At 38.7% G+C, this 24,430-nt stretch overlaps 1 protein-coding gene across 5 annotated transcripts; it reads right to left on the bottom strand.

Annotated features, from left to right (window-relative positions):
• Positions 1 to 3,107: 3,107 nt before the first annotated feature.
• Positions 3,108 to 23,286, bottom strand: ccdc9b (coiled-coil domain containing 9B). Of its 5 annotated transcripts, none has more exons than XM_015040323.1 (16): positions 23,254 to 23,286; positions 21,955 to 21,992; positions 21,015 to 21,427; positions 19,038 to 19,145; positions 17,796 to 17,900; positions 17,543 to 17,698; positions 16,128 to 16,277; positions 12,259 to 12,321; positions 10,774 to 10,952; positions 9,264 to 9,313; positions 9,124 to 9,165; positions 8,214 to 8,310; positions 6,546 to 6,579; positions 5,884 to 6,451; positions 5,073 to 5,155; positions 3,108 to 4,726 (listed from the first exon to the last, which is right to left on the bottom strand). In XM_015040323.1, exons 3-16 carry the CDS (start codon positions 21,024 to 21,026, stop codon positions 4,700 to 4,702), a joined length of 1,674 nt encoding a protein of 557 aa, XP_014895809.1. In that variant the 5' UTR covers positions 21,027 to 21,427; positions 21,955 to 21,992; positions 23,254 to 23,286; the 3' UTR covers positions 3,108 to 4,699. The 5 variants fall into 5 exon arrangements, with proteins under 5 accessions (XP_014895809.1, XP_014895810.1, XP_014895812.1 ...); XM_015040324.1 differs by having other exon boundaries at positions 21,015 to 21,148; positions 21,305 to 21,992; positions 23,254 to 23,271; XM_015040326.1 differs by having other exon boundaries at positions 5,073 to 5,116; positions 21,015 to 21,992; positions 23,254 to 23,273.
• Positions 23,287 to 24,430: the final 1,144 nt, after the last annotated feature.

Below are 24,430 nucleotides of genomic sequence, written 5' to 3'. Positions count from 1 at the left end.
CTGCATTAAATGTAGCATACACACAAATCAGTACCATTGTTTTCCTGAAATTAGAAACAATCAGGACTGTGTAAAAGAAAAAGAGGTGTGCACTTCTGAAACGAGAGAGGTTGCTGTTATGAACAGAAGGTCACACACCCAAAAGGCTGCCATGGAGATAGCCCTGGGAGGAGATAATTAAAATACTGGCACCTATGGGAGGCCCCACCTGTTTCAAATGCAGCAAAGTGAATTAATCACATCCAGTATGAAGGGAACACTGTGCAAATTGAGGCCTTGCATTTTCTGTTTTACCTGCCAGTTTTCTCCACAACACTTTATTAATTATCACTATTGCTCACAAAACATGGAATTATATGTGTTATCTGGAATATTTACTATTTAGGATTTTTGATCCACAGATGTGGGTAAAAATAAAGAATAAGGAGCCACTGAATTTGCTAGACATTTTTATGAACTTATTGAACAGAAACATCCCTTTTTCTGGATTTTATGGAGTAACATTGGGAGTCTAGCAAGCTCCTGCTAGGTGGGTAATTAATTGGACTATTTACTATTACAGCCAAAACTGTAAGAGGCAGCTGCCTCTTATAGTTTCCTGTAGTTCCTCGATGGCTTTTTTTTTACTGCTACTTTATTTATGAAGCACTTTAAGAACAACAGCTGCAACAAAAGTACTGCACAGATAAAATTAATGACTTAAAACAACAAGGTCATTAAGACGTTAAAAGCAAGTCTCAGGGTGTGACAGATGAATCACACAAGGTAAATTAAGTAGCTGAACTCTAGAAATGAATCAAAACTGTAGCCATTGTTCCAGATTATTCATTTAAATATCAAAGATAGATGCATAAAATCTATAAAGAAACGTGAGATTGGAGTGAAGGTTCACCTTCCAAAAGGATAACATGTAATTCTCCCAAAGTGTAAAGTGTACAAACTCCATAAAGGCAACTTTATTTAGTGATATTAAGGCTGAAATTTATCTTATTTGAGGCAAAATACCAAAAGATTAGATCAGATGTACACTTATTCTACCGTCGGTGTGAAGTGCAACAAAACAATATTAAACATCAAAAGGTTTTGACATACAGAAACAAACTTTATTGATGTTATGACTTCTTAGGTTTGCCCTACGGTACATGAAGGCTTGTCCCACATGGATTCACACTGCAAAAAGCTGTGGCAACAACTCGTACGCTTAAGAATAATCACATACAACCGTTTTATTTTTGCATGTGAAAACTTAAGAGGGCAGCGTTGCACACACAAGGTGAATAATAACCTCCTACATTAGTCACTTCATGAAGTAATACCTTGAAAGTACCTGACAAGGACATGTAACACCTAACTACTCTAGGATCGTACGCCCTAAACGTCTTTTTACACTGAATCCCACAGGGAGTTTTAAAGGCATCAAAGGTCGCCTGTTTTTCAAACAGATGCTCCTTTGCAAGAAATGTACCATCTTCTCAGTACGAAAATTAAGGCCTCCTCTTGTGTCCTCGTGAATGGATTGAATCCATCTTGCTGTTACAACAGTTTCCAGACTATTAGTTTTTTTTTGTTGTTTTTTTATTTTTTTATGTAACTTCATCCAAAGCTGATAGTCTCCCAGCCTCATAAAGCATGTCCGCTGCGTTCTCCACTCAGGGTTATATAACTGTTTACTATACTGCAGCTCTGATGGAAGCCACAAACATTTCCGAGGACAGTGTTCTTGTAAGGCTTCTTATCATGTGATACCAAAAATAACACAGCTGACAGGCAATAAACACAAACAAAAAACCACACGCTGGTCACAGGGAGACAGGTTTTTTTTTTTTTTTTTTTCTTTGTTTGATTCGCAAGGAACATTCGGATGTCTGCACATAAGGCAAATAAATAAAATAACTGCAGCTGCACGTGATAGTTATGATACAAACCATTAATTTAAAATACACCTTCAGTCTCTGAAGAATCCAAAGAGCAAGGCACAAGAACTGGGTCATTTCTTCACTGAGATCAGCTTTCTGAAAAATGTGAGCTTTCCACAAAAGTTATAATAAAGAATAAATGGCGGAACGATATTAAAGTGGTGTGTCTGCAGAACCGCAGTGCTCTGACTGAAGTAAGTTTGTCACACAAGATCTCATGTCAAGAAAAAGGGGTCAGAAGTCATTTGATCTGATTGTATCATGACTATGACTTTTTTTAAAAGAAGCTGTTTTAGCAAATATATCAAAAACAGATGTGTTTTAATGACCAAAGTCAGTTTAATTTAGGTCAGAAATTAAACTGACTTTAATTCAGCATATGCTGAATTATAAATCTTACTTAATTATTGAGATTGACTTGTAAAATTGTGTAACACCTGGGTTTCTTTTTATGTTTATAGCTAATTGCTTAACCAGGCCCATGTTTTACAAAGTGTTAATGAAATACATGCAACACTGTCAGAGTAGCAAATCCTTCACTCTATAAGGGAAAATATTATTGTAATAATAACATATTTAGTGTAAAGTTGGAGAGAAGGTTGTAATAAACCATTCAAAAACAGTTTCATCCCCCTTTGCTGAAAAAAACTAATTAGCAATTAACTAATTAACTAATTTAAAAAATGCACTTACGGTACGATGCCTCAGTTTTATTACACCAAGACTAAAACATGTATTTAAAGGGACTCTTTGATATTTTTAAAGTGTGGCTCACTTAAAATGTTATCAGCAGTTAATCTTACTGGCAGTAGATAGTTATCTTAGCATCTTCATTTAGTATAAATGGAGGTTAGTTGGACTTAGAGGATGAAAACAAAAAGAAGACATTAATGCTGATACAAATTTCAGAGCTTTGATCGTTTGCTGTGGATGTACAAATGAACGCCTGCAATTTAACATTGCACATGCTTTTTATGCCTCTCTTCTAATTACAATGAAAATGTGTTTCCTGGACTCCTGCAGCAATTGAATAATTTTATTCTATAGCAATTCAAGCCAAGTGGAGTACATGGGTGAGACCTTGAATGGGAAAGCAGCTCCGCCCTGAGAGTCTTATCTACTGTTTGGTTTGCATTTCATTCTCCTCGTTCTTTCTGAGTTTAAACAAGGTGAAGAAGATGATGGTGTTCCCTTACTGGCTATGAAAATGGACATGGCTCCATGTCCGCTGAGGTCTTCAACCCTGGAAGCAGTAGGCTCCCAGAGCTTTAGACGCTGGGCCAGTCCAAAAGATGTCAAGAAGAAAAACAATACACAGAATCAAAATGTTCTGTCCAGTCTAATAAAACTGAATGAGCCTGTAATTACTTTTGGTATTATACATGATACATTTTGCATCATTTAGTTTTTAGCAATGTTTCGTCTTGTTTTTCCTCCACACCCCGACATCACTCGCTTTCCAGCTACACAAAGAGATGGGAGTGGAGGGGGATTCCAAGTCTGTGCATGCTATTTAATTGATTTAGTCACTCCATTACTTTTATATCAGATAGCTTCTCTCAGTTACTTTACATATTCATCCATTTCCTATTCCAGTTTCCAATAAAAGTAACTGCTTGGCTTCTTTATGAAAAAAATAAATCACCCAATGCAAACATTTCAAATGTTCATTGACATATAGTCCTGACATTCCCACTTAAACATAAAACACAAGTGGAAGTAGGCTGTGGGGTTCGCCACTCTCATTAAAATCAGTAAAATTTGGGGTGTGGAAAAAATGCTTTGCTTTAGACACATAAAATACGCTTCAGTTTCTCAACAGTAAACATGGGGCGACAGATAAATCACTGTTATTTAGCAAATCCTGCCCTGGGCAACTTCCAAGAAGCCTTTATTAGGAGTCGCTACTGGCTACCTCTTGAACAAGCTGTTACCTTCGGTCTCCTGGACTGCCTCATCTAGATTTATGCCAAATGAAGATGCTCAGTGCCATGCTAGGTAGCCTAACATTAACTGCTTACAACATTTTTACTAGGACCTCATTTCAAGAATATAGCTGTTCCTATAAAGCTGCCATGTTGGGAGAGTCAGTTTGGTAATCCTGTTTTTTTTTTTGTTTTTGTTTTTTGTTTGTTTGTTTTCTAGCCCTAGGCTAGAAATCTCAAGCTAGCACAAAAGAAACCTTTTTTTGATAACCACCAAGTCCCATTTTCAAGTTTTCTAGGTGAAACATTCTCATCAGAAAACTGTAAAACCAGGTCACTTTGCAGACGCACTGAGAGTTGTAGGTTTTGTTCTGAAAAGAGCCAACAAATAACATCCAATCAGTTACTGAACGTAGAAATTAAGACTCTGTTTTGTGTCTGAAGTTAAATAATATTTTAGTCAAAATAATTCCCAAGGCTAAACCAGGCACTATTATTTCACTGTGGCTTAATTTACTGTCAAAGACTACCTAAGTTAAACTGACTAGCTAGCCTCCAGATATGTACCTTTAACTCGTCATACAAATGTAAACATTCAAAGATATTGCACTCGAGCAGCTTACTAACATACTGAAGAATGTCTCAGTAAACAGTCCTGTACACTCATAAAGTGCTTAGATGTAAAAATATTTGAAATGCTCAATAACACTTCCCAATCTGGTGTCAGAAATTAGATTCAGTAGGAGGGTCTCGCCGCTGCGAAATGGAAGAAAGGTTGGTTTTTAGCTTGGAGGCCACTGAAGCAAAAAAGCTTCCAAAATGCAGCGATTTGGTTTCAGGATTGATGCTCCAAAAATGTCAAACAACCTTCCCGTGCTCTCTCGCCTGCAAAAAGAGAAAACATGCACAAAAATTAATGACTAAATCAATTTTTCCCCCCTAAGTTCACAATTTATGTAACTCAAATGCACCACTTCTCTATGTGAATGATAAGAGTGGGAGGTTTTTTGTGCATGTCCGAGTGGATGATGAGATGAAGAGGTATTATCTGCACTCCACCAGGCCCTCAGGGGTGGTGACTATACTGGGATCAAAGCTGCAGTGCGGATATATTGCACATCGCTCTTCATCCATCTAACTCCTCATCCATTTATACCTCCATCCTCCCATCAGCCCATTTACACATCTATTACATGATCCCCCCATCCCTCTTCCTGTCCCTGGTACTGACCTTGTCATTGCTGGTGGAGTGTGCTGGGTGTGACTCTCCTGAATCTATTCTCAGGACAGACAGAGTGGAGTCTATCAGTTCTTCTGTGATTTAAAAAAAAAAAAATAACAAGCAAATATTCACTCTTTAAATGGTGCTTTGGATTTTATGTGATACAAAAATTCAAAGTAGCACATAATTGTAGCATACATGTCAGAGAGGTGTTTATTTGTATTTAGCAACCCCTAGATACCGCTGTCTGGATCCAGCTGTCATTGCAACCACAGCTGTAAGTCTCCACCAGCTTTGCAAATCTCTTTGCTGTTTGTTTGTTTTGTTTTGGGAAAATACATGACTGGATTGAGAGTTTCTATGAACAGCAAATGTTAAACCTTGTCCCACACTGGACTTTGACTGGGCCATTCTAAGAATTGACTACAAGTAATTTGATTTGAAACCTTTCCATTGTAGCTCCAACGTATGATTAGTGTTGTCCTCTTGGAGATGTGTTGGTAGGTTTGGTATGTTCTTTCTATTTTCAGGCAGCAGCAGTGAGATGCTTAAAACATGGGATACTGTTTAACAAGTAGAAAATTGTTTGAGTTTACTAATTTCACACTGAATACTAACGTGAAATCTGTTTATGACTTAGGTGAATTCTGACGCCGGTTAGTTGCACAAAATTTTATGTAAAGATATCAGAGTAAATAGGGCTAAAAGCAGACTGTAATTTCTGGGGTTTGATTTGTAAAAATAAAAAAATAATTTAAAAAAATTTCTCCAAAGGTTTAAGGTCTAGAACATTTATGCGTTCTACCATCAAAGCGGTTACCTGTGTTCGTACTGCTGCTGTTGCACTTGGACACCTCTACAGGCTGGACAGGGCTCTCATGTGGAGAGGTGCTGGTTTTTTCACCAGAAGTAACGCTGGAAACTTCAGGGCTGCTGGTGTCTTTTGTAACATTTTCAGTTTTAGATGCCCGCTGCTGGGCAACAGGAGGAGAAGGAAGACCCCCTCCTTTATCCTGGGAACTACTATCATCCTGCTCTGCACTTCCACAAGCCAACGGTGGCCTCTGCACCTCACTGTGTTTTGGTGAGGAGGCTTTCAGAGAGCCTTTAGTTTCTGGAGCTGCAGAATGTAAAGAGGTCGTAGTTTGCTTAGCAGGAGCCCTCTGGATGAGTTCCTCTGAGAAACGTACTTTCTTCTCTAGTCCTCGTGGGGGTGAGGTTGCTGCTTTCCTCTGAGTAACTTTATCCTCTTTCAAGCTATCAAAATCTTCAGGTGCACTTAAGGGATCTGGCTTTGCTTTTGAGTCTTGATCTTTCAGATTCCCTTCGTTAGCATCTGTTAGAGCATCGAGTTCTTCAAGGAATTCCTCCAGTGTTGTGTCAGCAGTCTGGAAGATGAAATAAAAAGAACAAAGTGTTTATTGGCTATTTTCTTTGCAATCTGTTCTGTTTGTTTGTTCTCTGTTAAATTTAATTTCTTACCTGTGTATTCTCTTCATCGTCATTATCCTGCCATCTGAAAAACATGAATGTATTTCAGATTTTTATTTTTTTTTTAGTATGTTTACAAATGTAATCCCCGTCATATTCCAGATTTAATTTCTGATGGTCAATTGGACATCTGGCACCTTCTCTGAATTCCCTGTCCACAGATGATACAGTTTATAACAACCAGTATGCTAAAGGTTGCCAACTTAGCAAATTTGTTGCTAAATTTTACTTTTCATACCTTTTAGCTACTTTTTTTTTCCTCCCAAAAAGTAAATAAATCTCGGCACTTTTTATGGAGTTATTAAAGATTTTTGAAGAGTTATGAAACCCTTGTCACACTTCTCCACAATCAGCAAATCCTGCCACTCCCCAACACTCTCACAGGCGGCAGAGTCCTCACACAGCTGTACCTTCACAGGCACAGGTGGAGGAAGATCAGATCTCTCTGCATCCTGCTGCTGATTAACTGAATTTGTGCACAATCACAAATCCTATCACCTATACTATAACATAGACATGTTATAGTATGTCTATGTTGATCATTTTGGATTATTAATGAAGGGTGTACTCTAGAAAAATGTTTAAAATAACAGCTTTAGTCTGAGTTTTAGTAGGTTCCCACATGAACCATAGGCCAAAAGACCAAATCCAGACTCACAAAATCAAAACTAATTTTTAAAAAAAATAATAATTAATGTTAAACAAATTAGTTTTTTTGTGAATGAGAGAAAAATGTAAAGGCTTTTCTTAAGCTGACAAGCACCAGAGAGAATGCTGCATTATTTTATCTTCCGAATAGTCGTAGCAAACTTTACGTCTGTTTAAAAAGATTTTAAGCCGTAATATTGACATAAAGGACAAGTTCAGCAGTTTTAAAACTGAGTCTGCTGTTGCTGGCAGCACACACATTCGTACTCTGAAATTACAAGTGGAGATTGTGTCTGTCTTTAAACCTTGATGAGGGCTTAGCTGTATAAACCTTTGTTGATTAATTGAATCATTTTCCTGGAAGAAAACACCATTTATTCAAAGTGCTTTGTAATTTGATTCTCAACCAAACGCTCCATTTTCCATTAGTGGTGATGATGAGACTGCAGGGAGCAATCTGTACTTCCATTGCCCACTCGGAAAGAGGGAGCAGCGATCAGAAATGTGTTGCAGACTGTGTCAGTAGCACAGCTGGAACCTCTCAGGACACACCTCTGTGTCTTAATCTGTCCCTGCACTACATTTGCTCTATGTGGAATGAAGATTTAAAAAAAATATGTAAGGCATTTTATAATTTAAGATTCAAAGTATGAGGTGTGCAATGCTTCGCTTCATGCCCAGTTCCTCTTGGGTTTGAGTTGAAAAGTAAAACAAGCTCTTCCCCCAGTGCTCGTACACAGCATTTGTTTTAAAAGCTGGAGGAGACAAGCTGACTGCAGCAGATGCAAACAAGGCCTTTCGGGTTATTTAATCAGCTGCCGCAACATCTGAATCAAGTCTCATGACATTCGGCGAAATTTGTACACAAGGGCACAGTTCAGGGAAACAAAATGGCCTTCCCACATCCTATTTACGCATTTCATTAGTCATAGTTATTTCTCTCATGACAATTAACTGATGGCGCAGTTGGAGCAATCCCGATGCAGATTATATGTTTTGTTTGTCACTGACCTCCTGGCCCTCCCAGTTAATCGATCTTTGCCTTTTGCTTTGCTGCTCATCACGAGCACATTTTTAGCTGCCTTGTCTTTGCCTCGCTTGTCGTGACCTAAAATAGGGGAGTACAGAAAAGGTACATTTTTATTCGTCATTTCTTGGCATAGACACAGGACTTTGCAGAGACATTCATATCCCTTAAAACCTTTTAATATGTCCTCACGGTACAACCATAAACCTCATTTCATTAGGATCACAAAGTGTTAACTTACTGTGAAGTGGGAACAAGACATGATGCAATGCTCTCAATCTTAATAATTCACAATAAATCTGAAAAGTTTTGTCGCCCAGAGTTAATACTTTGTCCGGCAACCTTTTGCTGCGACTGTAAGTTTTTTGTTTTTTTTTTTATAAGGGGGGTGGAGGGGGGCTACCAGCTTTGCACTGAATACTGCACCTTTTATTTTCAGAAATGAATTTTTAAGTCTTGCCAAAAGATCTTAATTAAATGCACGTCTAGGCGAATTAAATGCATGAATAAGCTTCGATCTAAACCGTGATGTTGTAGCTCTGGCTGTATGTTCAGGGTCACTGAATCTCTGAGCAAAACTTAAATCCCTTGCTGTCTCCAACAGGTCTTCCTCCAGGTTTGGCCTATTTTTAGCTTCATCCATCTTACCATCAACTCTGGCCAATTTCCCTGTGGTTGCGGAAGAAAACTATCCCCATCGTGCACAATCTTGCCAGCTGTATATTTTTCAGATTTGATGAAAAACATGTATAATTTTCCTTCCGCTTCATGTTGATTTATTGCTAATATTTTAATAAAATACATCAAAAGTTTGTGGTTGTTGTGTGACCTCTGAAAGCAACCAAGGGGTGTGAATACTTTAGGAATGTTCCGAAGCGATGAACGGTTAAATACCTTTCGAGCCCGCCTTCGAACCTCTTCTGGCATTCCGTCCTCCTGGAACCATTAAAAACAAAAATGTGTCTTTTTATTATAGCGTTGTTATGTGAAAGCTTTTCATCCACTTATTTTTTTTACAGAAATAGTCTTAATACCTCTAGCCGAAGCTGCCCAGTCCCTATCAGGAAGAGATTTGTCTGAAAACCTAGAGGGAGAGGCATAATTTAGATGGAGTGAAAATTGTTCCATCTCAGTTCTTTGATATTTTAGTCAGTCGCAGAATTATAGGACTAAATTGTAATATTTTAGATAACCCATTAAAGATTGTATACCAAGAGTCACATCCAAACAGTTTGCAACCACTGAAAAAAACGTAAACCGTCAGATAAAAAGCACATTTCCGCCTGTGTTCTTGCCCGGGGGCCTTGTTTAAGCTTTGCCAAATAAGGCAAACTATTCCGACGCTTATCGTCGGCTAAAAATAGCAGGTCCTCCCTTGTCTCTTTACATTTTGATGCTTCCTTAAACAGCACCAGTAATTTGCTCTCTGCACTACACCTCGACTTGTTTGAAAGCCAACAAAACATTTCAAAAGAAAGGGCTGCATGTCTGCTTCCAGTCATTTAGGCTCTGTCTGCGTGATTTCACCAAGTGATGAGACTTTTTTTGAAGCATGCACTTCAAATAGCTTTAGTAATGGATGATTTAACTGAATAATCTAATAAAGTAAAAAAGAATGCTGCCATTTGTTTTTTTTTTCCTCCCATCTGGTCTTAAAGAGCTTTTAGTCTTTTACCAAGTAGTGATTTAAAAGCAATAAAAAATTAAAAAAATGACAGCATCCTGTGTATTTCTCATGTGTGGGGTCATCTAATATCCATTTCAACAACAATGAAAAAAATCAAGTTACAGGGATATATTTTTCTTTCTTGGAGCAAATTTTAACTAAAAACTGACATTTTTAGCTGCTGACATTAGAGGTTGCATGTTGGGATAAAACAGGAGACAGCGCCCAAAATGGACTTATTTAAGATCGTGTGAGGGCAGCCCTGTTGAAAAAGGTTATTGTCAAATAACGTTTGCCAATATTTGTGGTACACATAATTGAAAGTAGGGGCTACATTGCACAGTTGGTAGCTCTCACTATAACAAGAAGGTTCTGGGTTTGCATGTTCTCCCTGGTAGACTGACTTCCTCCCATGGCCCAAAAAACATGGCTGCTAGGTCAATTGATCTCTCTAAGCTGCTCTTACGTATAAGTGTGTGCATGAATTGATGTTTTTTAATATGACTTTTTCCTGTTGAATACATACATTCCAATTAAGGTTAGATTTTTAAACATAGGAAAAGGGAAACATTTCCGGAAGTGAAAGTGGTCTTAAAGATATGAAGAAAGCAGGATGAGTTTAATCCTGTCGATGTTGCATTTGGAGCTTTAACAAAACTCGGTCATTACGTTTGAAATAAACGTCTGTGGTCAACAGGGGAAGTAAACTTCCATTTGCTACAACAATACTGATATAATGTTCAACATTTTTCATAAAAAAAAATAGTTGTTGCCTCTATCAGCAAAGGACATCGATAAACCAAGATGTTAGAAGACCCACCGTATTTGACATGCTAAAAGGGTTCAGCAAGAAATAAACAGGTCTTACGGGCTCTTACATGTTTTCGGTTTTGTCCATGTCCCACGCACGTCTCCACTGCCCCTTTGCATTTTTGTGGCGCGCCACTCTCTCCCTGTCGATCTGCTCACGTTCCTTCTTCCACCGTAGATACTCCTCCTGCTCCTCCCTTGATGTTGGGATGTTGAGGTCTGTGCTGGGCTGCGGGCTCTCAGGCTCCTACTTGGACACAAAACACGTCAATGTATTTTAACGCACAAAACAAAAAAAACAAAAAAGCATTTTATTGAAGCAGCAACAAGAAAATGTGAAGTTGAAACAGCAAAGAATCTTAATTTTTAGCATATTTATGCATTTTTCTTTCATTTGAAGGCTCCTGTGGTCTTATTCTGAACACAGAGGGACAGTAATCAAGAAATGGGAAGCGAAGACTTAATAAAATCAGGTCTCCTTCCTCCAGGGGCGACTGCATGCTAAATGTAGATCAGATGCAGGCACTTTAATACATCAAAGGAGACACAGGTTGTGCGGTGAAGTTATAAGGCCTTGGAGCAAACCAGGACAATAACTGGCACTCTACAGAGAAATACATGGAAAAGTTAAGGGAAAAATCTGCATTGCAAAGAAATCTGCAACCAAAAAAAAAAAAAAAACTGTGAACAAAAGAGACACGACAAGCGCTGGTAAGCATTGTCGACATTTTCCGTCCCAGTTTGTACCAATTGCAGCAGAGTAAACATGTTGTCTAGGCTCGTCCTCGTGTTTACCATTGTTTCTGCACCTCCCTTATCTGCGGCCCTCAGAGAAGCTCTGTGGCCACATGGGAGGTCATTCTCTCATGTTCAGACAGGTCGACTCCGACTGCCACCAGCCGTTAATTAAATCTAGTTCTCTGTTCTGTAGGACCTCACAAGTACATTTTCAGGAACTGAAAGCCTGGTTTGAAGACCACGTAACAAATAGTTGCCATGTCAACAGGCTGACATCTCTACAGCTCCTCCAGAGTCTCAGAGGGCGATTTGTCATTTGAGTCATTTTGACTGCTTGGATATTTAACTATTGGCAGTGTTTTCAGTGTGGTTATACTTTTTCATTGAAAATGTAATATTTATGGGACCTTTTCCTTCCATTTCACATTTATGAGCTGCTTTGTGTTGTTCTATCACATGAAATCCTAAAAGTTAAAGAACTAAAGTGGTATGAAAATGCAACCAACCATATAGTATTCAGTCTGCCTCCCCAGCCTGTATTATCCATCTCCTGATTTGCCAGTAGGATGCATGACAATGGGTTAGAAAACACAGGAAAAAAAAAAAGACAAAAAAGACAAAAAAAAGACAAAAAAAGACAGCAGCCTCTCAACAACGTGCACACTACCCTCAGATGAGGGTAGTGTGCAAATGTGCATTTGCATTTCTGTGTACTTGCACTCTCTCATGGCTTTTCTCAAATCTGAGAGGGTGCTGTTTTCCAAAAGGAGTGACGATAACTATTCTTGTATAAGTCTGACCTGTCATTAGTTTACCTTCTGCTGCTCTGTATCCTTGTGTTGCTCCTCAGCGTTCATCGGCCTCTGTTTAATCTCCTCCTGGCAGTGAGCAGAGACAGGAAGGTAAAAATGTAAGCGGAACAACACCAGGATGACACAGCAATTTGTTGTCAGGCAGTTTAACATTGTTGCAAAGAACCACGTCTCTGGTGCTGCCCCAGAAAGCTAAATAAAACCCAGGTAGGTCAGTGACTCATCCTGATTAAGAGTCCCACACTGCCCTCCAGTGGTTTCAAAATGCAACAACTGACTGAATCAAGACTGAAAATACCTGCTCTGCAAAAGGGTCTTCACAGAAAAGTGCAGTTTGTAGGGAGATGGCATTAAAACCTGCCTGACCATTTGTAAAAATAATAATAATAATAATAATTGCATCCAACTACAGAAAAATAATTTTTATATTTCTTTTTCTACAAGATTTTTTTTAGCACTAGTGGACATGGACACAGAGAAGGGGAAGACGTGCAGCAAACAGTCTGGGGCATCAACACTGAGTCATGTTGCGCCCCAAGAGTGTGTATATTTCTGAATATCTGACAAAGTAATTAGTTTATAGTTGCACTTTTTTGCATGCAAGAACTGCAAAGACATACTATTAAACTTTTCAACAGATTGGATGACCTGTGTTTTTCTTCTTCTTCTGCTTCCCTGTTACCCCACATTCTGTTTCTCGCCGGCTATTTCCCGGAAACCTGCCAGGGGTCCGTCTCTTTGGCAGCATAATGAGCCTTTTTAGAGTGAGAGGGCAGTTGAATATTAATTAGATCAAATTGGGCCTTTCTCAGTGCTGGGAACGGAGAAACAATCGCGACAGAGGAGCGCAGAGCACTTAAAGCTTCCGTGGAGAAAAACGGAGACTGGAAGCAGACAGACGGTTGGTAAGAGTCCCCTCTGCCCTCCTCACCCCTTTTTGTTTCTCTCCCACTCTTCACATGCCCTCAGTCTCTTTCTTTTCTCAAAGAGGCTATGAGGCATATAATCTCAATCACCCATGAGATACTTCCATACATAATCATTAGAAAATATTTTTTAATGGTTGGGTTGAGCTGTATCAATTGGAAATGTATCATGAGTTTTTCTACTAAAATCTTTTTTTGCATACATTGAGAAAACTAAGGAAACCTGGATGAAGGATCAGTGGCCATAAATACACAATTTCCAGAAATGATCAGGATTATCCTGTTACAGTGCTTTAATGAGGATCATGTAGATATTTCTCCATTGCCGTCTTGTAATACTGAACAAGTCACACTTCCAGCTAAGGGGCGGGTGACCTCATAAAGTTCCTCAAACAATGTGACGCCATTTTGGTTTTACACCTTCCGACCTTATTAGTAGTGTCCTAAGTGTGGTCCACGGGCCATTGGACTGACTCTTTTTGTGGCGCGACTGTATTCAGTTTTTGGAGCGATTATTCCTGAACTCTATACTTTATATTGGGTTTATTTCAGTGTTGATTATTTCTATGTACATTATGAAGGGATTTGTCTTTGCATGTAATGATGTCTCAAACAGATTTTCTTCTGATATCCCTGTCCTATGTTGTCCATTTAGCTGTAGTCAACCCTGAGCAGCTTGCTGTCCCTGCTGAAGAGAAGCATCCTGATAGTACGCTGCTGTCACCAAGCTTTCCTTTCTCTTTATTTTCAGAGCCATGTGAAGTGTTCGATTTCTTCCACTCCTGCAATTTGGCATTTGAACCAAAATTAATTTGCTGCATCCTCTAGAAAGTTTTAGGCAAAACCCAGCAGAACTTTTTATGGTATTATTTAACAGCGGCTTTCTTCTTATCTTCCTTCCAACCAGCTTCGTAGTGTGCCCTACTACTAGTTGTATTTTCCCTAAGTTGTATATCACTGCAGTTTCTCCAAAATTACCATGGATCTCTTGATCACTTTTCTGAAAGTCCAGAAACGGGATTGTAAACAATGTCCATGTGAAAGCAGGGACTGTGGAGCTGCCGGATGACTGGGGTTTTGGCTACTGCTCAAGTGCTGATTCAGCACACATGATAAATAAGGGAGACGGACTTAGTGGGCCTGGAACAAAGGCAACTAAACACTGATTTCATTCCGTGGCTTTTAGACCACATTCACTCAGAATGATTGGAGAGCAGCACTCTGCATCAGCTAACCAGAGAATCATCTACAAATTTAGAAACTCCCATTAGCTTTGCTTTTATATCCACAGACCCCCCCACTTTATGTGTACAGTTGTGAGGCATCATCTGCATGCTCTGCAGCTTATTGACTTGAGCAGCTTGTTTGAGAGCCTTTAAGTGTGAGCGTGTGCTTCACACTGAGACACAGCAGCTGCTCCAAGAGTTTCTGCATACCCAGGGGGACTGAGTTCAGCGAAAGGGTGGCATTTCAAAGCCCAGCCGGTGTGCGCAGGGTAATATCTGGGTTAAGCATGGGATCACAAGCACACTGCAGCATGCAGTGTGCTTGTGATGCAGTGTACATGCTTGTGATCCCATGTAGCTGTGCTTTTATGCAGCTACATAAAAAAAAGAAACTGAATTTACAAACACTTAATAAAAAGATACAGGAACAATCAAACTAAACCTTTCCAGTTCTAGGTCAGTTATGATTTATAAATATTTGCTAAGTGCAAGAACAATGACAGACAGAATCTCATTCTCAAACTCAGAAGCTTACATACCCTACTATCCTTTAGATTAATAAAGACCATCTTAATTAATGGGAGCTACATCTGTGGGTGTAGTTTTAGGCACCTGCTAGTGTGACACCATGGAAAGTGTGAATTACGCCACTCATTATTAGAACAGCAAAAGACCTTTCAAAGCCGTTGGCTGAAGCTGCTAAGAGTGAGACAATATTAACAGAACTTGTACTGACATGGGCTGGAACAACCACTCAGTGTGGAAGAAGCCATTACAGAAAAAAAACAAACATAAAAATCCAGATTACTATTTGGAAATGCATTCTGGAACGAAGATCTCCTTTGCGTTGATTAAACTAAAATTGAAGTGTTTATGATAACCATAGTTACATTTAAAAAGAAAAGGGGCAAAGATGCAAGCCTACATGGAAACACTGAAGCAATATGTTAAGAAAGCAGCTGGAAAGGTAAAGTTTGGGCATAAATGGGTTTTAGGGACAGTAACCTTTAGCATACCACCAAATTAGTAACACATGACTTTCGGACAACAACGTAAATGTTATTAATAAACTTTTGACCCTGAAGAAAGCAAAAAGTAATCTCTCAATACAACTCTTGTTACTGTGGCATTTAGCAAAGAGAAATTATTTAAGTTATCCTAACTGACTTCAAATATGAAAAGTTTAATCTGATTTACTGTCAGGCAGCAGGAACTGAGTGTTTCGTAATGTGTGCAAACATCTGTTTTCAAAAGTCCAAAATATAAAAGGAGTTTTGTGGATCCTGTGAAATCTGCATATAAAACAATATACAGTAATGGAATTTCAAATATTCGAAAGTTACAAAGAAATATTAAACAACAATCAACAAGAGAGCATATCTGGGAGAGAAAAAAAAAACGTTCTCAGAATTCCAAACCAAAATTAGCTTCAAAGACAAGTGTTCAGTGTTTTAAAATATATTTAGACCAGAGTTTATATTAGGCAGTTGGGTTTTTACAGAGCAACAGCTCCATCAGCAGGCCCCCTCTTTCCTAATCCCACAGCAGTAAGTCACAGCCTCTGCCCACCTCCTGTCTGCTCCTCATTGTGCTCAGTCACTAGAGGGGACGGGCGGGCAGACATGTCTGACATCTATGTAAAACACATGGGTGCAGCAGGAGATAATAAACAAAGAGGAGAAGTGCGAAAGAAGGCAGACGGAAGAGTTCAGTGTCAGACCTTTGCTGCTGCTGATGATGATGATGATGATTCCCGCTTAGTCGTCTTAGACGGCTGCTTTCCTCTCCCAGCTGACTCCACTTGCCTCGTCTGTCCTTCATCCAAGGGGCCCGGTTGCTTCTCTGGCCTCTCACTCACCACCCTTTTACCCTGAGGAGACACTTCATAATGTCAGAGTATCACATCTAAGGTGCAGCATAAGAGTCAGACTTGCAAAACAAAGACCCAAATGCAAATTGTGTCCGTAAAAATTGTGTTTCTAGGAGAGCTGCACAGTGTATCACAGAATCTATATTGTCAGTGAAATATGCAACATTGCTTGGATGCAATATTTGGTAGACTTTGGGATTTCCGGTGCCATGGAGTCAGACTCTGCTTGACTCCAGTTTATCAGATGCAGATCTTTCAGTTGAAATATGGAAAAACAACATTCAAATTTTACATTTGTCTTCAGTTACTCAATCACAATTTTTAGTAATTTCTTAACCAAAAGTCTGTAACCTACAGCTCTGAAGTCCCATGTAGTTTTTATTTTTTATTTTAAAAAAATCATATAAAAATAAGTAATATTTTCAACTATAAAGGCGGTAAGAAATGCTACCGTTAGCGTAGCTTTTTCAGTTTTTTAAGCAAAATCTACAATAAACTTTTATATAATTACTACAATGGAGCAAAGGATACAACAGCAAGGGAACATGATAGTTGTTGTTCGACTGACTTTGGTGATAAATTTATTTTCCTTCTTTTTCTACAACGGAAAATAACTCAACTGACCTGGCTTTACACAAAATGTTTTAAAGCCTAAAAACTAAAATATTTGTAGGTAAAATTATTTCAATTGAACCAATAAGTTCTGTTTTAAAGAAAATAAATTAGTCAAAACGCCTCTGAAAATACTGCATAATCAAACAAAGTATGAGTATTTATTTCAAAAAGTGCTTTATTTTGCATGTTTTAAATTGTGAAATATAAATTTTTCACAATTTATATTTGATGACGACCTTCAAGTCTTTTAGGCTGGAAGGTTTCCTTGCTATCTTTTTTCAGAATTGATACTCCTTTTCTATTGTTTTGCTATCAGGTGATCAATGCCTCTCTCATATCATCAAACTGCATAGCTGATACCTTAAATGCATAATCATAAGTTTACAACAAGGTGAACAGTAACTAAAATAGATCTATGAACATAACCAAGGCAGAATTATTCAAAATAAATATTAGTCCAGTTTTATTTTATTGTAGAGGACAGAATCCTTTTAAGAAAGTTCTGGACTGAAGAAAGTATTGAGGTTGCATTTAATATTATTATTAGTATTAATTACAAAATAAAATAAAGTGCTTCTGTCAGTAATCATTTAGTCCAAGCTATTTCTAAATATGGAAGCTTCCATATACATGTACCAAAGCGACTTTACCTTTTTTCCAGCCATTGTGACCGTCAGCTGCTTCCTGGAGCCTCGCCCAGTCCCCTGAGTGGACCCTTCTCCCACCCTGTCAGCCCCACCCTCCTGCTGTCCTGTCCCAATTGGAGACCCACTCCCAAAAGGCTTTGTTACCACCACGCGACTCTCCTGCCCCCCAAACGAAAAAGAAACAGCTCATGAGATTGTTTTGTTTTTTGTTTTTTTTAACAGCATACTCTGAAGAAGAGCTACACAGGATACACACATCTGTGGACTTGCTGATCGTGATGGTGAGGTCATCGGCTTTTCCTTTTCGGCTCTGCAGCGCCATTCCCTCCTCTTCTGCCTTTCTCCTGTCCTCTTCCACCTCCTTAAAGAGAGAAAGATACAGTCATATTTAAGAGACATAAAATCTTTAAACATCGAGAGCATGAAGCATAATAACACATTCTCATTGTCCCATTTTTGATCAATACTTATTTTAGTTATTGGTGTTTAAAATGTTTACATAGTCGTAACCTGCTTTTAATTTATTGCTGAAAAATAAAGTGTTTTAATTCCACTAAAAACAGCAAATACAGTCACTGTTTTACTCATTAAGCAAAAAGCTGTCAGGAGTTGGGACACCTTACTCCTAAGTAAGTTAGTGTTATTTCTTTTGGCTGAAATGACTTCAGTGGGACTCTTGTAGTCATCCAACAACCTCCTACATCACCAGTGAAGTTTTTCATACCTCTCACTCTCAGCTGTGAGATGTTTCGGGAGTTTCTTGAATGTAAAACCTGTTTCAAGCCGCCCCACAGCATTGCGATGAGATCATAATCTGGGCTTTGACTCAAGAACTCTCCGAAGATTTATTTATGTCAAGGATAACCGATTGACATGTACCGTCTCATTTTTTGAGGAGGTTCTTAGAAATCAATAATGTCACGATTCATATTGCACAGACTACATGTTTAGGTTTTATAAAGCAGCCAATTCTTTGCAACATAATGTCTGCATCCTACCATTTTTCAACAAATTCACACACGTGTTGCAAGGAATGCGTTGACACATGTCTGTGATACTTAGAATAACAATGCAGGTCAGGACAGAAGCAGAACTTACAGAATGAAATTATTAAATATTCCTGGTACTGCATTTTTTTTTTTTTTATTATTTGACTGTTTTTGTAGTAAGCTGTCTTGTACCATAGTAACAAATTCAAGGTCAACTTGATTTTGCAATAGGTGCTTTGAAATTGGGGGGGTTTTCAAACTACAGCTCTGAAACAGCGGTTCTTTTGAATTCCTTTTTGAACTAGATACATTACTCCATAAAGTTTCACTTTATGAGCACAAAATAGACGTTTTTTTAATTTTCTATCATGTAAATAAATAAATAAACAATCTTGTGAAATCTATTGAAAGGAAAAGCTGTATAAAAATAATAGTATGTATTATTTTAAAGAAAGACTAGAAATTCAGCTGGATGCTCTGACATAAAGCAGCGAGCAGCTCTTCCTCACCTTGTACCTCTTCATGAGCGCTTCGTTCTTCCTGCGGAGAGCCTCAATCTTCTTGTCCAGCTCCAGATCTCGTTCCTGATCCCTTTTGGGCATCATGTTGCTGGTGGTCTGGTTAGACGCATTGAGACATTAATCAGTTGTAGGTTTCAGATTTTAACTTTAGCTTTGAAAGTCACATAAGAAAGACTATCCTTTTTTTTTTATATATGCCTAAGTAACTCCTCATGTTTACACATGAAAAAAAAAATCAAATTTAGAAACAGAAATAGATGGAGAAGAAAAGAATGATTTAATGTTTAAAAAATTGCATTTTGGAGTTCATTTTTTTTAGGAAATAAATCATAAAAATCACATGCAAAATATGGAAAACTGAAAGGCTCAGGCTGCAAGCAGTCATGTGAAACCTTAATATTGTGTTGTTCATTAAGAGAGCGTAAAGCAAAAATGATTATCATTGAGAGACATCTGTGTCTGAGCAACAGCACACAGCACAAACACAACCTCACAGCCACCACAGATGGAGCATTCATTAGGAAGCTCAGTTACACATATGCAGAGCATCCTAAACATCCCGGTGAAGTCAGCAGGGCACGCCTTGCCACAGCACATGAGGCCCAGGGCTAAAAACTCAAATGTGAACTCATGGAGCAGCAGCTTTATCTCTGCAGCAATGCCACCGATATCAACTGGACAGTTGTTGTTAAGTCGAGGCAGCCCAATTGTTGCACAGCATCAAATATCTGTGACTCAGTGATCTCACATCCTTTGGCCTCCTGTAATTTAATATTCCCTCTACAATCTGGCTTGTCCAGATTGAGGAAAATGGAGCCCAGTCGCAGGTTCCAAGTTTGACGGATCTGTCGAGTTTTGGAAAAACTGATGTGTGTGCCACAGCAGAGAAAGAAAAAACTGCAGGCATTTGGATAAACTTTGGCAATTTTTAATAGTGAGTTTGTTGTACTTTAGTTGCAAGGCAAATCATTTTAGACAAATAGCTTTCTGTCATAAGAACTTAAGCAGTTACAGTTCCTGAAACACAGAACAGTCTTACCTGTAACAAAACATCTCTAATGCTCTTGTGTTCTCCACTGTCAGTTTTAGTTGCCCTGAGGGGTTTTGAGGAGGTGATACGCTACAGTGAGTCAGTCATCCTCCACTGTTGCACCAATGACAACACAAAAGTCAAGGTTGTTTCCATGTGATATAACGAGAACGAAGAGATGACTCACAACGAACAAGTGCACAAAGACCATGGTCTTTGGTGGTGCACCATCATTTGCATCCCGGTTGCTGCTTAACCTACAAAGTAAAGGCTTTTCCCGGAGATGATTTTTGAAGATCGGGGCTCCTACTGAACTATTAACCATAGATCTATGATGGAGTCTGAGCATGGGTAAAGTTTGGACTCACTCTGCCGAAAGAGACGACAGGCCCGGAAAGTGGTTACCTCACTGTCTGCAGTTGTCAGGGTATCCAAACACAACACACCATGAGGACATACCACCAAGAATAGGCGCAACAGAGAACCGACTGTGAAATCTCAGCGAGTCCAATGACGGACACAGGCTTCAGCGAAACCAATGCAAGGAGGAGATTCTGTTTGGGGATGTTAAGCCACTGGGTTGGGCTGAGTGTGAAAACAGTGCAACAGTACAGCTAACGTTCACACACAAAGAATACACAGAGATGGTGTTGTCGGTCGGACGGCACCCATGCTCAGGCAAGAGGGCAGCAGAGGAGGAGAAGGGGCCTGCAGGGAAAAAGCTGCCAAGGCTTTCCTCCTACCCAGCGTTCCTGCTTCCCACAGGAGCGGCAGCAGGAGAGAAAGAATGAGCCAGAGAGAGGACTGAAAAGATGCATGTAGCCAGAGCTAAATCTGCGACAGAGGCAGAGCAGGGAAGACTGGGGGTGGAGGGGAGGGGGGGGGGACCCAACACCAGAGAGAGGAGAGAAGGGAAGCAGAAAGAAGATACTCACAGGTCTTTCCATGTCAGCGGTGGGAGCCGGGCTGGGTCCGGGAGTGGGGCAGCCGAGGCAGCAGAGAGGGCTGCCTCCCGTTCACGATCATGCCTCGCTTACAATGAGCCAAGTTGGGCAGGCAGCCAAGATGTCTAACAAATGCACAGAGCTCCCCCGTTAACGGATTTTACAGCACCCACCCACTTGTCCTCCCTCTCTCTCCGAATCTCCCACCCTCCCACTTCTGTGCTCTGTCGCTCCCACTCTCCCCTCTTTAAAAACACTTGCTCTTTCCCCTCCTCACTTACCTCAAAGCATGCTGCTTACATCCTGCGACTCTGCCCACACAGATGCACTTCAGGCATGAATTTTCTTTTAGCATACAGTCTTCTCCTGGCTGATTATGTGTGTGTGTGTTTTAGAGGTCAGTTCTGTAACATATATTTAAAAAAATGTGCTGTTGGTTCACTGACAGCAAAATAACTTTTGAATCTAACAGAAAAGGAAAAATTATGTCATGGTGACAGTTCTTCAAGACAATACCAATCCAGAGATCGTAGCATTGTTACTGTTTGGTGTCAAACACCTAAAGGAAAATCTTTTAGCTTTATGATTTCGGCATTTATTTGTCCCATTGTTATGCTAAATTTGTTCATCATTGTGTTTTTATTGAATGAAAATAAATAGCTACAATGGTTTGGTATTTTTCCACTAATAAACAGTCTTGTTTCTGATTTGATGTTCATTTGTGGTCTCACTGGGAATCATTCCTCGCGGTATTCACAGCCAGACATGCTATTATCCAAACCGAGACGTTGTAAATTAGATGCATGTGCTGCCCGTTCTCTGTTCGCATGCGGTTTCAGCAGCTGTGTCTCCTTTAAGAGCCTGACTGCATGTTTCAGACACTGAAAATGCTTCCCAAAGACATGGGATCCACAGAAAAATAATACCTTACTAGTGTTCGTGCTTGGAGTTGTAGTTAAACCTTCCATTCTGTAAAAAATAAATAAAAAAATTAAATGTTTATCACAAAAACAAACAGACATGGCTCTAAATCAGCATGTAATTGACATATTAATAGCATTGCTAACATTTTAGCATACCAATATCAGACTTATTCAAAGGTTTATGTAGAATATTTCTTAAAACATAAGCTGTAATCTTCTAGCATGTTAAGGCCTAAAGATCAATGAAGAAAAAATAGGTGTAATTCACTGCTTTTAGTCAAGATTTTGACTATCAAGGTATTTCTCAGACAAAATGAGTGCATGTACACATGTATGAGAGTATAAGCACAAGTGTTTCTAAGAGAGTATATGTGCATGTTGTAACTGGAGAGATTTAATGTTCTTTCCAAAAAAAAAACTTTGTTTTTAAAGTAGAAATATGTGCCTAAAGGACCTCAAACAAACTTAACGCTCATGATGCATTTGTCTTTTTTGTCTCCATAGTGATAGGATGCAGACATTATGAATGATTTCTCATGGATATTAGATAATTTCCCCTCTTTTTAAAGGTTATTTTTGTGCCAAAGAAATGTCTTTCTTTGGCACGAAAGAAAATCTAATTATCTAATGGAAAACATTTTCCATTGCAGCAGTCACAGTTTGCTTTTATGCCATTAATATCTTGTTTCATTTATTAAAATTTTTTGTAGTCATTCCATTACATTGGGGTCCAATAATTTCTCAGACTTTTCACTTTTCTAGCATTTCTTTATATCTTCCTTTTTCCTCCAGCCACTACTAAATCTATGTAAATGCATAAAGAGATGGGTCAGCTTCCCATAACATTTTGTACAAAAACGTTTATTTCTTCCGCCAGAATAAATAAAAACTGATGAGACAGTGGTATAAAAATACCGCCAAGGAAATAATAAGAGTTGCAGAGAAGCGCAGTAGTCAGTGGTTAGCGGTGTTGCCTTGCAGCAAACAGCAAGAAAGTGCAAGGTTCGAAAATATGCATTATAACAGGTATTCTAATTTTCTGTGCATGCATGGATTATCTCTGGATACTCTGGCTTCCAGTGCTTGTCACTTGCATAGAAATTTTACTTTAATCATTTTATATCTCTTCCCAGCCTTTTGTAAAAAAAAAAAAAATGCCGATGGTTGTTCACGTAAATTATCTTTTACAGTATCGACAAAGAGCAACAATAAACGCATAATATGCAGACCTGCTTGTAGAGGAGAGCCACAGGATACAAATGACTTGGTCAAAAGCAGTATGTAAATAAGACAAAATATTTGCTCACCTCAGTGTTTTCACCGCCAAACAGCTTACGTCATTGTTCAACTATAATGCTGTATAATGGCCACAAGATGGCGCCAGATCATTTCCCATCAACTAACCTGAAAAATATAAACAAAAACGTATTGGGAATTATTTGGAACAATATTTGCTGTATTCTGAACTTAACTATGAAAATTTCTTAATAAAAAAAAAACCCTTTGCTAACCAAAGACCAAAGAAAATGTTTCTAAGGAGAGAACAGAAGCTTATTTCTATTTTCTTTTTTATAGCAACGAGTAAGCCGACATGTCTTTCACGTTTTTAAAATGAAATCTAAATATTTTTAATTAATTTTGTTAGGATTTAATGTGTTGGAAGCAGTGCAAAGGCTTCTTAGCCTTTTGCTAGCCAAATTTGAAGGGGAAATGTGCAGAGCTTAATTTGAGACAATCCCTAATCCTGTTCAAGGTAACAAAGGGTTTGTGGGTATGGTGGAGATCCATCCTCCTGCAGAAAGATTAAGTTTACCACCAAGCCAGAGCTTCAGTGACATAGTTTAAATTAAACATACCTCTCAAACTCCATACCTAAATCCAATTGAAAATCTTTGAACTTCACTCAGAAATTGATGTTCAAAGACACTTTCCATCCAGTCTGATTGGATTTGAGATATTTTGTGACAAAAAAGAGGGGAATATTTCAATCTTTAAGTGTATGGGAAAAAAGCAGCATCTGTACTTGCAGAAAAATGTAGATCAACAAGGTATCTTCAGAGAGAAACTTTGCAATGGCACATTACACTTCTCATGTTTTTGTTTTTTTTCCTATCATTTCCCAATTGTACAATTCTAAAACAAATTAAACAAAGCATGGCAAACTATTCAACAGGTTCAAGAGATTGTGAATACTTTTACAGGATCCTAAGCAAAGAAATATAACATTTGCTGCTTTGGTAAGACAAAATTCTAACAGAATAAAGATAATAGATAGTATGGCATTTCCCTTGCAAGTTGAGTTAACAGAAAAATTCCTTACAGATGATTCAGAGTCACCTGATTCTGATGGGAACACAAACATTTCAACCACTGTTGGAAGGGGAGTTACCTGCAACTCTGAAAGTCAAATGAAAGCTGATTTTAGATTAAGTAAAACTGAATTAAACATGATCTCCACTCTTCTATGCTGCCTCTGGCTGCTAC

The sequence above is a fragment of the Poecilia latipinna genome, unplaced genomic scaffold (assembly GCF_001443285.1).
Source record: "Poecilia latipinna isolate Pla-1442-1.1 unplaced genomic scaffold, P_latipinna-1.0 Scaffold504, whole genome shotgun sequence".
In the NCBI taxonomy this organism is placed as follows: domain Eukaryota; kingdom Metazoa; phylum Chordata; class Actinopteri; order Cyprinodontiformes; family Poeciliidae; genus Poecilia; species Poecilia latipinna.
Note: the sequence above shows the minus strand (reverse complement) of the source record. Positions and strands in the feature narration are given on the sequence as shown.